The sequence below is a fragment of the Maniola jurtina genome, chromosome 19 (assembly GCF_905333055.1).
Source record: "Maniola jurtina chromosome 19, ilManJurt1.1, whole genome shotgun sequence".
NCBI lineage: Eukaryota > Metazoa > Arthropoda > Insecta > Lepidoptera > Nymphalidae > Maniola > Maniola jurtina.
The window spans coordinates 9,497,183-9,510,353 of NC_060047.1; the positions used below are offsets into that span (position 1 = coordinate 9,497,183).

Consider the following 13,171-nt stretch of genomic DNA (forward strand, 5'->3'; position numbering starts at 1 on the left):
GAACAGGTGCAGGAACTTGGCGGGCCCTACGTGGTACTAACTACTAAATGTATGAAATGTGTTTTCAACTAAAATCGTTGCCTGTGTAATGTAAGACGCAAACTAGGTTTTAACTCTTAAAAGTGATTTTCCTGTAGATAAATTAACTAATTTAAAAGCAGTAGATAAACTAAAGCAAATTCCGTGAAATCATCTCCTCGATTGTATCTTGTACAGAAAGTTTTACAGTAAAGAAAAGAAGTAAAAAGTTGGAGAGTTCGATTTAATATTTATTAAAGCAAGCATCCCGCAGCCACCTGCGCACTGCACTTTAATATACAATGCAAACTCCTTTTATTAGCGATGTATCTTATTTCTTGTACCACAGAATAAATAAAATAGAGGTAGGTTTTGAAAAGAGCAACCGCCGAGTTTCTTTCTGGTGCTCTTCTCGTTAGGAAAAGGCATTCCGAACCCAGTGGTACAAGTAGATGCTTTTGACGATTCAAAAAAATATTTTGAATTGAATATATTATACGAGGAGAGACGTGTGGCCTAGCTGTTGTGACAACGTATATCAATCGAATGCGATTGTGAAGCAACATTGACCAAAATCGGTAACTGGATAGGTGACCAACTTTGGAGTTTTGAATTTGGCCTTTTTGTATCTTCCGTGCTTCGGAGAGCACGTAACATCTGTTAATGTAAACTAAAAAGGATAGTGTGATGCTGAGACCTGATTTTCATCAAACTTTCTTACATATTTTACGCTTTTTTCTTGGCAAAGTTCCGTAACTTCATGTATTTTTGCTACTTTTGTTTCGAAGTTTGGATACTACTTTTAATTACTTTCCTGTTGCATTTTACGAGTGGAAGTGATGTGGAATACCTAAACTTAGTAGATATGAAGGTATACGTCTCTTTTGAGTCCTTTGGTTCGGCTCTTTTTTTTGATGAGTTTTTAAATTAATTTGTCTTGGCAAAAATTAGCATAATTTCAAAGCATGTCTTGGGTTGAATCAAAACTATGCTTTTTTAACTCAGCCGAGTATTTTTTTCGCGAAACGTTCATTTTCCTAACGAATTAGCAAACCATTAGAATTTTATTTTAGCAAAAATAAGGACGTGGTTTAAGCGGTAATAGCTAAGTGGTTATGACTCCGATCTTACAAGCGGGAGATCAGGGGTTTGATTCCGAACAAGCCCATCTAACTTCCCAGATCAGCGCTCTTAAGTTTTGAGCAATAAAATATAATTGCTTTAACGGTGAAAGAAAACATCGGGAAAACCAATGACTTATGCTCCGACGATAGATTGTGACGATGGAAAATAGGACGCATAGGTACAGAGTAAAATAATTATTAATAATACTTAATTACATATAATAATTACCTACGTATTATATTATTTTGAATGGAATTTAATCTGAACGTAATTGCCAGCTATATTAAACTCCACTTCAGCTTCTTCAGCTAAAGCTTAAATTAAGGCGTTTATTGTAACAGAATGTAATTGGATAAAACGGGAAAGAAATCTAATGTATCTAATTAAAGCACGCCGTTTTCTTAAGTGAATTCGTTCGTTAAATTCGTTTCAAATTGCAACGTTAAGAAATGTGGAAGGTATCTACTTGCTTGCCTACGGTGCCACAAGTACGAAATTATTATTTTTTTGGCAGGTATTAAGCAGCCAAATAAAAAATCTACCGATGTGGATTGGTAGGAATTGTTACTTTACTTCTCGATACTTGTTTACTCGATATTTTCAAAAAAAGGACCCAATTATGAACCGAAACCATGACAAGTTGAAGCCAGGCATTATTAAGGTAGGAACATGTAAAGCGCGAATTAGACAGAAGAGGCGTAAGATAAAGGCGCATAAGTAGGGACAGCGCAGATATGGTGCCACTTCAAAACTTAGTCATATAAAACTTATAAAAGCTAATACAGGTCTAGGGTAAGTGCTTTGATGCCTCTATGACCTGCACGCCACAGACAACTCATGTAAACTGGAATATCCTAATATTATATTAGTATCCTAAATAATATTGACTAAAAATAGTACCTACTTTTCCTGACAAAGTAAAAATTTAATGTACCTACAGACATTTGAATACCTAATGTCGATTTAAGCGGATCTACTATACGCGTCAGACAATTCAATTTCAACATTCCGTTTTCTAAATGTGCTAGCAGACAAACTTTGAAAACAACTGACTCCATAATAAGATAGAACTCGTAAAATCCCCCCTACAAGAGTATAACATGAATTAGGGCATAAAAGTTTCATTACGCTGTAAAAATGTTTCTCTAGTTTCGAGCGTTTCCCTACAATTCGTATGCAAATCAGCATTTTATTGCAGGCATTGATCGTGAACCAGCGCCCCGAAGTTTGGGAGGGGTCCGAGTTTATACTGAGCTGTATGGCGTACGGATCTCCCGACATCGAGTTTACTTGGTACAAGGACGGTATCAAGGTCAATTTTAATGGTACTACAAGGTATGTATGTCCATACTCCATACCCATATACATACCCACTGAAAAAACCGTAATTTCTAGTAGTAACTATCTAATAACCCGCAAAGGCAGCGTAACGTGTTCTCGGGGATAATAACTAAAAATCTAAAAACCCCCGACACAAAAACCTAGAAAAGAGCAAACTAGAAAAGAGCTGATAACTTTCAAACGGTTGAACCGATTTTCTTCGATTATAGCTAAGAACACTCTCGATCAAGCCACCTTTCAAACAAAAAAAAACTAAATTAAAATCAGTTCATTCGGTTAGGAGCTACGATGCCACAGACAGATACACAGATATACACGTCAAACTTATAACAACCCTCTTTTTGGGTCGGGGGTTAAAAAGAAGACATTCGACCAGGTCAAACATCTGCTTACACATCCTGTATCAAAGTCAACAAATTGCACACACGCACTGGAACATAGCACACTCTTGGATACAGGGTTTATCCTATTTTTTTTGTTTCCAGAGATATCTGGACTCGCACTGTAGCAGAAGACGCATTGGGACGGCGCATGTCAGTTCTAGGAGTTTCAGAAGCCAAGAGACCTGATAGCGGAAGGTGGTCCTGTTCAGCCGATGATGCAGGAAGGAGACGGTGTAGTGCTCTTAGACTGACCATCTTACGACCCCCGGATATAAGACTTGTACCATCCAGTCTTACGGTGAACAAGGTAAGTTTTAAATCCTAGATTATTTTTTTGGTAACTAACCTTGACGTCATGGAATCGTTTCTTTATTCATGATAATGAGTATTGCAGTATTTCAAACATCTGTAACACCTCTTTTTTCTTTTTTTTTTTTTTTATTCACTATAGGCAAGCGCTTGACCACAATCACACCTGATGGAAAGTGATGATGTGGTCTAAGATGGGACGCGTTTACCTAGAAGGTGCTCTAACTGCCTGGCAAAATTTGAATGCTAATTTCACTTTGCATACAGGCATTGCCTTTAGCTTAACAGACTGCTACTCCTGCTATTAAAGTTAAACCAGAACTGATTGACTGATGAACATTTGGTACAAAAAGAGATACATAAATTGACCAAACCATGGTTGATTCAGGAGCTTGGCAAACTAAATTTTTGATGTAAGTGGTATCTATACTCAAGTTCATGCTACTCAAATTTTTCTCAGGGCGATAACGTAAGCATCACATGCTTGGCTGGCGCTGGTCGCGTGCACGGAACCCTTGGGTTCAGTTGGGCGCGAGAGAGGACGTTGCTACGCTTGGAGCCTGGACGAGAGGTCTGGGAGGACCTGTATCCCGCTGGAAGTGTGCTCAAACTCTACAATATACAAGTATGACCTGACCCTTAAATATTTAAAAAATAATATTGTTCGTTGTTGGGGCTTCATTTGATTAAAATTTTACTAAATAGTGTCTGTCTGTCTGTCTGTCCGTCCGTCTGTCCGTCCGTCGTGTCTATCAAGAAAACCTATAGAGTACTTCCCGTTGACCTAGAATCATGAAATTTGGCAGGTAGGTAGGTCTTATAGCACAAGTTAAATCTGAAAACCGCGAATTTGTGGTTACATAATTAGGTAAAAGCAAAATTATAATATGTTTCAATTTTCAAAGTAAGTTCAAACTATACCAAGCGGGGTATCATATGAAAGGGCTTTACTTGTTCATTCTAACAGATTTTTATTTAGTTGCAGTAGTTTTTGGTTTATCGTGCAAAATGTTGGAAAAAATACCCGAGTACGGAACCCTCAGTTCGCGAGTCTGACTCGCACTTGGTCGGTTTTTTACAGAAATCAAGCGAGTTCCGGTGTCAAGTATCCTCAGTTGCCGGCAAAAACTCGAAAGGAGTAACTATGTGGGCCCTCGGTGCCAAAGATGAGGCATGTGTAAGCGAGGCGTCACACGGCCTGCGATGGCCGAAGACTGCACCAGGCGCTCATGCGACATCGACTTGCCCACCCGGACATACTGGCGAATCTACCAGGTATTTACAAAATCCTAAACTGCCCCCTCTTTCTGAAGGCAGAAAACAACATTAGACATTTTCAATCATGACTGACATACCCCTTTCCCCTCCAACTAAGCGTAAAGCTTGTGCTAAGTGAGTGGGCATGACAATAGTGCAACGGGTGGGGTTTGAACCGCCAACCTTTCGGATTTTAGTCCGCACCTGTAACCGTTGAGCTATTTAATTGAGTTATTGACCTTTTGATGGTCAGAATTGTTAGATTTGTAAGATTGTAGTTGTGATAATACGTAAACTTGGATTCCAAACGCGTCCAAGTCTTGTAATTGTGACATTGTGGTCATGACAATTGTTGTTATTGGCGGGATTTGCGGTTCTCTTGGTATGACAGAGGAATATCAGGTAATCATTAGTTACTGCAATGAAACTTCAGTACTATGATCTCAGATGTAATAGCGGGCAAATATACTATCATGCAATACACGTAATCCTATCTAATATTGTAGAACATTTTAGCTCAAGGACTAATTCTCAAAGTATTAACATGTTAGTTCTATTTTTGTTTTCTATTAAGCATTTATAGACTACCATAATGATATCCGCGACATAGTCCGAGTGGATTTGCAATAAATTGCAAATGTATTAAAAATTTATTAATTTGCAATTGTATTAAAAATCCCGTGGGAACTCTTTGATTTTCCGGGATTAAAAGTAGCCTGTGTCCACATCCGGGATACGAGCTTTCTAAGCTCCATACACTTACAATAATGATAATTTGTTAGGCGAATGGGCCGTTAAAAGGTGACAGACAGACAAACACGCTGTCGCATTTATACCATTAGTCTGGATTTATTGACAAAGTAGTGTAAAAAGCATTCCTCGAACGTTAGCTCTAACTTTTAAAACTGCTTTTAAGTTCGTAATGATTTTTCGCTTTGAAGTTTTCACTAACTTATACCCTGACAACGTAAACTGGACAGGGAATTCAATAACTTTCGAAAAGCTTAAGTTGTTTTTCAAAAGCTTTAACAAGATTTATTGAATAGGTTTTGCGAACCGAAGACAACTCAACACGGAGTGAAGTGGATGCTTCCAGATTTTTCTGCCTGCGTTGCTGATTCTTTACGGGATATTTATGAACAGGTAAAAACTAATACAAATACGCAATACCGCTTAGAAAATGACTTTTTTGGCTTTTAGATTTCCTCCGTGCCTTGAAGATTATATCATTAAGGCATCCGTTCCTTTTACTATCAATGCACCTAATAATTTTCATAATATCGAAATAATTATAAACCTGAGCTAGTACTGTTCATTCTGAATCGGTTGCGGAGGTCAGATGGCACAAGGCCCTGGCTAAAGGATGAACTATGTAGTTTTCTGAAAAACTTTCGAATCACACGTCTCCGTTTAGCTCTCGTATGAAACCTTTTAAAAAACGAGACTTTTATCATGCAATATTCTTTGTCCAGCTTCTATTTTACCTTAATTTTTAATTCTTTTCATTTTATCTTTTACAGTTTACCCGGATATCCTACGGCTACTCTTGGGGTAATGTCTCAAACGTAGCCCATCAGTATGGCGCAGTACTACGTTCTCTACCAGCTCACCCTGGAGAAGGAACCTTACCGCTTCAACACGCGAGGGAGATGATGCACTACCTTCTCTCTTCTGCTGGAAAACCAAGAGATAGACAGGAGAGTGTGGAACATCTGCTGATAATTTACGACACTTTGCTCAAACACCCTGACACGTTCTTGGATGAAGAGGTTAGTTGACAGGAGAAAAGCCTAGTTTAAAATTAAGAAAACAACAAAAAATATATGTAGAAATCCAAGTAGGTATGTATTATCTCCCAGTCCTAAGGTAAACCTTAGGTGTACCTTAGGTGTAGGTAGGAAGGTGTGAGAGGTGATTTTCTAAAGAATTAAAAAATCCACTTTTTCCGCCAAAGTTTTCTTAACAAACAAAATGTGCTCGTTAAAAAGTTTCTTAGAAAAATAAGTCAACTACGTATAACGCCAAACGCCGTATTATATAATTCAGAAAACGTACGCAAAAATCTTCAATTGGAACGAACTTCGTTCTCAAGTTCAATTTAAGATGAGAATTAATTACTTATTTCATATCGACTTTTCCATTCATTCGTTCTCATCGTTATTAACTACATATCTTTTTACGTACTATACGCGACAAGTTGAGATGGCAATTGGGGTGTACCCCGGCTCATACCCCGGTTGCCGTCTCGATCTGTCGTGTACTATAGGTACCTAGTTATAAAATAAATTACACTGACATCATCAAAAGTAAAAATTATTCTTTGGCTTATTTTCAGAAAATCTACGACCTCCAAAACGCTGTAGTAGACACAGCGGCAATGAGGGACAACGTTGACCTCCATTACCAAGAGTTCTCAGTGAAGACCAAGCAAGTGCGAGATGATGGCGCTGCCCATTTCAGCTTCATCCCGCTCGCCGGCACTGATGAATGGTTGCTGACATCCGCTGGAGTGGAGTTGGTGGCGAGGAATGGGAACTCTTCAGTAGTCGCTGTTCGGTATCATAACTTGGCTGCCCGACTACCCTCATTGAGGCGATCCGTAGAGTTCAAGTAAGTTGTACCTTGTTCACTGAATCGAGCTAAAATATGGTGCTCTCCCTTGCACAATTGTACAGAAGTGAAAAGGACTGTGACAGGGGATTTGGTGCAAGTAAAGAAATCTCTTTATGACTCTTCCTGATAAACTGATCACCAATTAAATTAAACAAAAATAAAATATTTAATCTCGCGTTTCTTTCTTATTCGATTGATTTCAGTTTTAATGATAATAATTATTTTATTATTATTTGTGTTGCTAGATTCTTCAAAAGTTTTAGTTATTTTAAACTTCTTTATATCATAAACTTCAATCCTATTTATGTTATTATTATTTTTCATTTTTGGTTTACTTACTTTCTTCCTGTATTGCGTGTGTGTAGCACGTCGTCTTCTAGGGGCGGGCGTGAGATGGAGTACCGGCTAGCGTCTGCGCAGGTACAACTGGCCGCCAGCCAAGTGGACACAACCCTGCAGCACACCGTCACACTGCTGTTCGTACATTCCAGAAACTATACTGCTATAGGTGAGAAACTGAACATTTAAAAAATAATATTTACCTGGCTAATTTTCGCCCACAGCAGCCAATCTAAAATAGACTAGACGATCATGTATGAGATAATAAAAAGCACAAGTATAGAGCAAACACCCGTACACTTCCATCAGCCTCATTCTCAAAGTCCAATGGGACGACAATCCGACAATAATTTCATCTATAATGATCACTTAGACATTAAGACTGTAAACTCGACATAGTCGCTATAACTAATTTTGAACACCTTAAGCTCCTTAAAGCAGACTGCATTTCTACCTTTTCATCCAAAATTTCTACATATAACCTCGCAATAAAAGCTTTAAAATTCTTTGTTACAAGAATTGACAAATAGACAGACAGATTGAGCAACAAATTCTCAGGAGATTTAACTAATAAGATAGTGAAAGGCCAATAAAATTTTAGAATTGGGTTCAGATAAACTGAATTTTAAGTAGATGAATTCTCTGAATTACTTACTCGTATAAAGCGTCTGCCAAGTTTATTAAACTAGAAATAGGAATGGTTTTCTGAAAATTATTTTTTCGTGGAAATCAAAACTAAGTAAAAACTTGCAAAAACATACTTTTATGATAAAAAACCATCCTAATTTGTGTATTATGACTTTCAGCTTCCAAGCTAGCTTGTGGACTGAGAACATCTTCTGAACCCCGAAGTTGGATCATTAAGTCATGTGAGGTGCGGATACCTGAGCCAACGTATGTGGCTTGTCGATGCCGTGGGTTGGGCACCTATGCGCTCTTTACCATCGCCAGGTCGACCCTTGTGAGTGATGTCATTTTGTTGCCTTCTTCTTTGTCTTTCTTATCTGTTAATTGCATCAATAGTGAGCAAATGAGTAGGCGAGTCACTTATGTTAAGTGACTAACTATTGCTGCCCATGAACATATGCAACAGTCGAATCCCCAACATTGCCGGCTTTATGGGAATTTGTTTATCCGTCTCCTCTTGTAGTTATGAGGGTACAAAGTGAGCAGGTGGAAGCTAGTTCCGTAATTTGCGGATACGTAATAGAAAATACTTGGGAACAACCTATACATCTTAGGCTGCGTCATCATTTGCTAGCAGGTCTGATTGCAGCCAAGTGCTAATCTGTAAATTAAAAAAAAATGTATAACAAAACTAAAGTTCCCCTAAGCATAACTAAATACCAAGTGTATAACTTTGTGGTAGGAATATATGTAGGTCAGATAACGGGGAATGAGGTGGGGTTTAAACTTTTTGGATTATACAGTCCACGTCGTTACCAATGAGCTATTAGATATGACTTCTGATCTATCCCAATATTGTTTATTTACTTGTGAAAACTCCCTTTTCAACATCTTTAATGAATTATATTTTTGATGTGTTCTAATAAAAATTGATCCAATAATTTCCATTTAACGGTTGAGGAGCGGACTGAATTCCGAAAGGTCGGCGGTTCAAACACCACCTGTTGCACTATTGTCGTACCCACTCCTGGCACAAGCTTGTGATAAAGCTGGCACAAGGGAGTATAAGTCATGATTAACAGCATAGCTAATATTCTTTAAAAAAAATCCGTTTCCACAGATTGAAAATTAAATGTGCAAATTATTCAGACAGATGCAGAGAAGGATTTGCGTGGCGTGGTCAAGATAACAGTGGGTTTGGGGGGAGCGATGTGCCTGGCGGCAGCCGCGTTGCAGCTGTTGAGCCTGGTGCCAGGGAGAAAGGCGAGGTTGCCGGTTTTTCTGAAGGCTGCAACGGCCGGCACGCATTCTGCTGCTATGCTGACTCTTTTGGAATGTGACACGAGACAGGTTAATATTCTGAAGCTGAACTCTTTATTGAATTTAGTCTATAATTTAATTATTGTAAGTTTAAATTGAATTTAGAAAGATCTCAAACGAAACATCTTGGTGGCTTATGTTTTCATCCACAAAATATACCAATATCCTACGGTTTTCGATAAATCTTTTACCGTGATTTGTTGGACTTGTCTTTTTAAAAATGGTATGAACGAAAATGCTAAATTTCAACCAGAATGTGGTCCAAGACTGAGATCTAATAACCGTGTTTGGAACAATTCTGGACAATTCACGGCTTTTGTATTGAAAAAGCGTTGGAAAAGCCGCGAGAAAGCCCTGTTGCACTTAATTTTGGGTTGCTGTTGTGTGAAAAGGAAGAGGATTTTGCGCTTTTTTGATATCAGTACTTAGCAGCAATCCTGTTATTTACGTTATAGGAAGAAGCATGCCCCGGCGCATTAGGCTGGGTTTGTGCGGCGTGTTGGTGCGCGGGGTGCGCGGCTCTATGCGCCCAGCCATTGCTGCTACAGGCTGAACTAGCGGGCCGAGCGCAACGGGCGCCCTCTGTTGGTTTGCTTGCAGGTAAGTCGTGCTAGATGGAAGAGGCGTGAGGTGTCGTGCAGCTGTCAGGGATGTACCTATTTAACCTGGGGGCCGTGACCCCGGGATGGCAGACTGCGAGAGGCGGCGGAGGAGTTTTGACTTGATTTGCGAAAAAAATTTGATAAGCCTAGGTAGTACCTAGTAAGGTATATATTTTGATTGATAACACAACAACGGTCTTGTTGGGGTGGTAGCCGATGCGACTCGGCAGTCGGGACGCCCAACCACAGGGGGGCGCGTGTGTTGCGCTTGTGTGGCGCGTTTGTTGCGTGTTTGCGCGTGTGTGACGCTTGAGTAGAGTGTGTAAGACGCATGTGTTACGAATGTGTGACACGTGATGCGAGTGTGGTGCGTGTATGATGCGTGTTTGGAGCGTGTGTTGCAAGTGTGTGGCGCGTGTGTTGCACATGTGTGGCGCGCGTGTGGCGCATGTATTGCGCGTGTATTTCGCATGTGTAACACGTGTGAACCGCGTGCGTTTCGTGTGTGTTACACGTGATGCGCGTGTGTTGCGCATGTGTGACGCCTGTGTTACTTACCTATTCTATATGTTCCTACTATAACTTTATCTTGACGCTTGTTAAGCCAAAAAGAGAAAAGGGTTTTGTTTACATACTTGGATCAATTTCTTTTCAGGCGTGTGTACACTGTCATGGTTAACCGCGCGGCTTTGGGGCGGCGCTCCGCTACAACTAGGCGCGGCGGCGCAGGCGGTGTGCGCCGCTGGCTGTGCCATGCTCACCGTGCTATGCCTCGCTCTGGCGGTGTGCGCCACTCTGAGGCTTAGGACCATCACACATAAAGTTCCTGTCGAGAGGCGGACTTATTTGAAGGAGAGGTAAGTTTTAAGATCTTCGCTGCTTTTAGATAAGTAGTGCAGATTCATATTATTAGCTACTTATCTACCCACTGTAAAACTCTCGTACATTTTGAATAAAGTGATAATGTCATGAATAGTCATAGATGTATTATAGAAGCAGGCGTTATTTTCCGGAAGTCCATGATATACAAGGATGATATAAAAGCTTAATTTGCTATAATCCGCCAAACCAACGAAATCTGTATGGTACGCAGCACCACACAAATTCCAACACCACTCGACGCGCGTTTCGCCCCGACACCGGAGCATCCTCAGGAGGAGGATTGTGAGGTCTACATCTCCTGAGGATGCTTCGGTGTCGGGGCGAAACATTTATATCATATTTTATATCATCCTTGTATACAATAATCATAGCACTGTATGTTACAGGCGACGCGTGGTGCGGCATACACTGCTGGTGCTGGGCACCACGACCGCGGCACAAGCGGCAGGAGTGTGGTGGGCGCAACCTGGCTTGCGGACGCTGCCGCAAGTCATCGTGCTTTCCGCTGCTGCACTTGCTAATGTAAGAAGAATACTTTATGATATTTCTCCTAATCATTTTCGATTCATCCTCTATTCTAGTGGACGCCAGTACCTAAATTATTGTACAAGTGGCCCGTGTCACTTTCAAATGTTCTGATGTTCTTTTTACCCGACTGCGGCAAAGCCAAAAGGAAGGGTTATGATTTTAGGAGTCTATGTATGTATGTATGTGTGTATGTATGTATGTCTTGTTTGCACAAGTATATTTAACACACCCTTTAACCCACATGTCGCAACGGAAACATGGAGCGCGCGGGAATAAGCTGAGCTCTACTTTATTCCCTATCTGTTTAATGCTAATGCGATGTTAGAATCATCATCAATCACATCCGAACATACAAGAAGATTGGCGTCACCTACGTACACGTGTATATAGTTTATTATTTATTAATAACTACATATAAGTAATTCAACGAAAAGCATGGTTAGGTATTCCAACTGAATTATGTCATAACTCATACCACATTGACTTAAATCTTTTAGATTTCTCCTATTGCATTTTTTGATTGTCTTTCAGGGTTTGGCGATGCTGATATGCTACGTCATTCGCGATGAAGAATGCCTGCAGTCAGCACGCAGAGTGTTGTCCCTGCCTTCACATCGCGACTGGCAAGACTCCCCAGCTGGAGACACGTCACTAAGTTGTTAGTATCTTTCATACCTCAGCATATCTTAGGTATTCAACCAATGACTGTGGCTGCTTAGAAATCGAACTTCCAACAACTTTATTCTACTGAATTTCGGTCACAGTAGCCAGTCTCAACGGAGATCACCCTAACTAGGTATATTATGCAACAGATATTAATATAATCGGATGGGATGGTTATTCAACACGATAGGAGAGAGATCAGGTGCAGGATAAGCGGCAAAACTTCCTACACCGCCAACTTCCCAGCTTCGGCTTCTACTGACAAATTGTTACCAGGATAACCCAAATAACAATTTTTTCCGACTGTCTCCTCATGTTCCACTGCCAAATAAGTACACCAACGAGGCCGATAGTGGAGGAGTTTGCAATTGTTTGCAGTTTGTGGGTTTGTTCAAAATTCAAAGTTCAAAGTATTTTTATTCAAATAAACTTTTATAAGTGCTTTTGAATCGTCAAAAAAATCTACCACTGGTTTGGAATACCGTTCCTACCGAGAAGAACCAGCAAGAAACTCGGCGGTTGCTTTTTCAAGTATGTATTCAAAATACAATAATATGCCATACTGTATACAAGCAATTGCAGCACCGTGTATTGCTGGAGCGAGTTAAATCCAAGCTTTTTTGTCATTTATATAATCTTCGATTGTTTAATAAGCTTTTTTCAGGAGCATACTTTTAATAAAATTTTTAAACTTGTGTAGAGTGTGTGTGTGTGTGTGTGTGTTGAGTGCAGTTGTCTTGTACAGTGATAATGAATCGGCTTATAATTTCAGTGTACATCAAGCAAGGCGGCGAAGTGGAGAGCCGCGGCGGTGTGGGCGTGATGGAGACCACCTCCTCGCCGTCTCCCATCTCACCCGTCACGTCTTACTGGCGTGCACCTCGGCTTGAGAGCCCCGCTAAGATGCATAGGTAGGTAGTAAAGAAAACTCCTTTCTTTTACTATCGAATAGATAAGTATTGTAGAAAATATTTCGGGCTACATAAATACAACTCATAAGCAAGAACCTAGGGTTACTAACCGGGAATAAGTAAATAAACTCTGCACATTGTTTGAAGAACCGATATTCGTTGGGGTCCCAAGGTTCTGTATTGACGATATCCGTTGGTAGACCCTCCGCTCCAGGGAGCCGCTGGATTAAGGCGGCGCACGATCGTGGCGTGT

General features: G+C 40.2%; 1 protein-coding gene and 1 long non-coding RNA gene across 3 annotated transcripts in view; one reads left to right on the top strand and one right to left on the bottom strand.

The window, feature by feature from the left end:
- LOC123875184 overlaps positions 1-13,171 on the top strand; it is a 494,986-nt gene that overhangs the window by 477,961 nt on the left and 3,854 nt on the right. Inside the window, exons 10-24 of one of the 2 annotated variants that reach the window (XM_045920875.1) lie at positions 2,342-2,478; positions 2,970-3,174; positions 3,637-3,801; positions 4,258-4,451; positions 5,480-5,576; positions 5,954-6,202; positions 6,769-7,043; positions 7,427-7,554; positions 8,192-8,346; positions 9,162-9,362; positions 9,788-9,932; positions 10,590-10,791; positions 11,203-11,338; positions 11,876-12,002; positions 12,780-12,918. In XM_045920875.1, the coding sequence (XP_045776831.1) occupies positions 2,342-2,478; positions 2,970-3,174; positions 3,637-3,801; positions 4,258-4,451; positions 5,480-5,576; positions 5,954-6,202; positions 6,769-7,043; positions 7,427-7,554; positions 8,192-8,346; positions 9,162-9,362; positions 9,788-9,932; positions 10,590-10,791; positions 11,203-11,338; positions 11,876-12,002; positions 12,780-12,918 (2,555 nt within the window). Of the gene's footprint in view, positions 1-2,341; positions 2,479-2,969; positions 3,175-3,636; positions 3,802-4,257; positions 4,452-5,479; positions 5,577-5,953; positions 6,203-6,768; positions 7,044-7,411; positions 7,555-8,191; positions 8,347-9,161; positions 9,363-9,787; positions 9,933-10,589; positions 10,792-11,202; positions 11,339-11,875; positions 12,003-12,779; positions 12,919-13,171 lie in introns of both variants that reach the window. The other variant, XM_045920874.1, reaches the window with a different exon arrangement.
- Positions 3,314-8,685, bottom strand: LOC123875189. The gene is made up of 3 exons (XR_006798098.1): positions 8,620-8,685; positions 4,472-4,477; positions 3,314-3,325 (listed from the first exon to the last, which is right to left on the bottom strand). It is a non-coding gene; the product is annotated as an uncharacterized LOC123875189 (long non-coding RNA).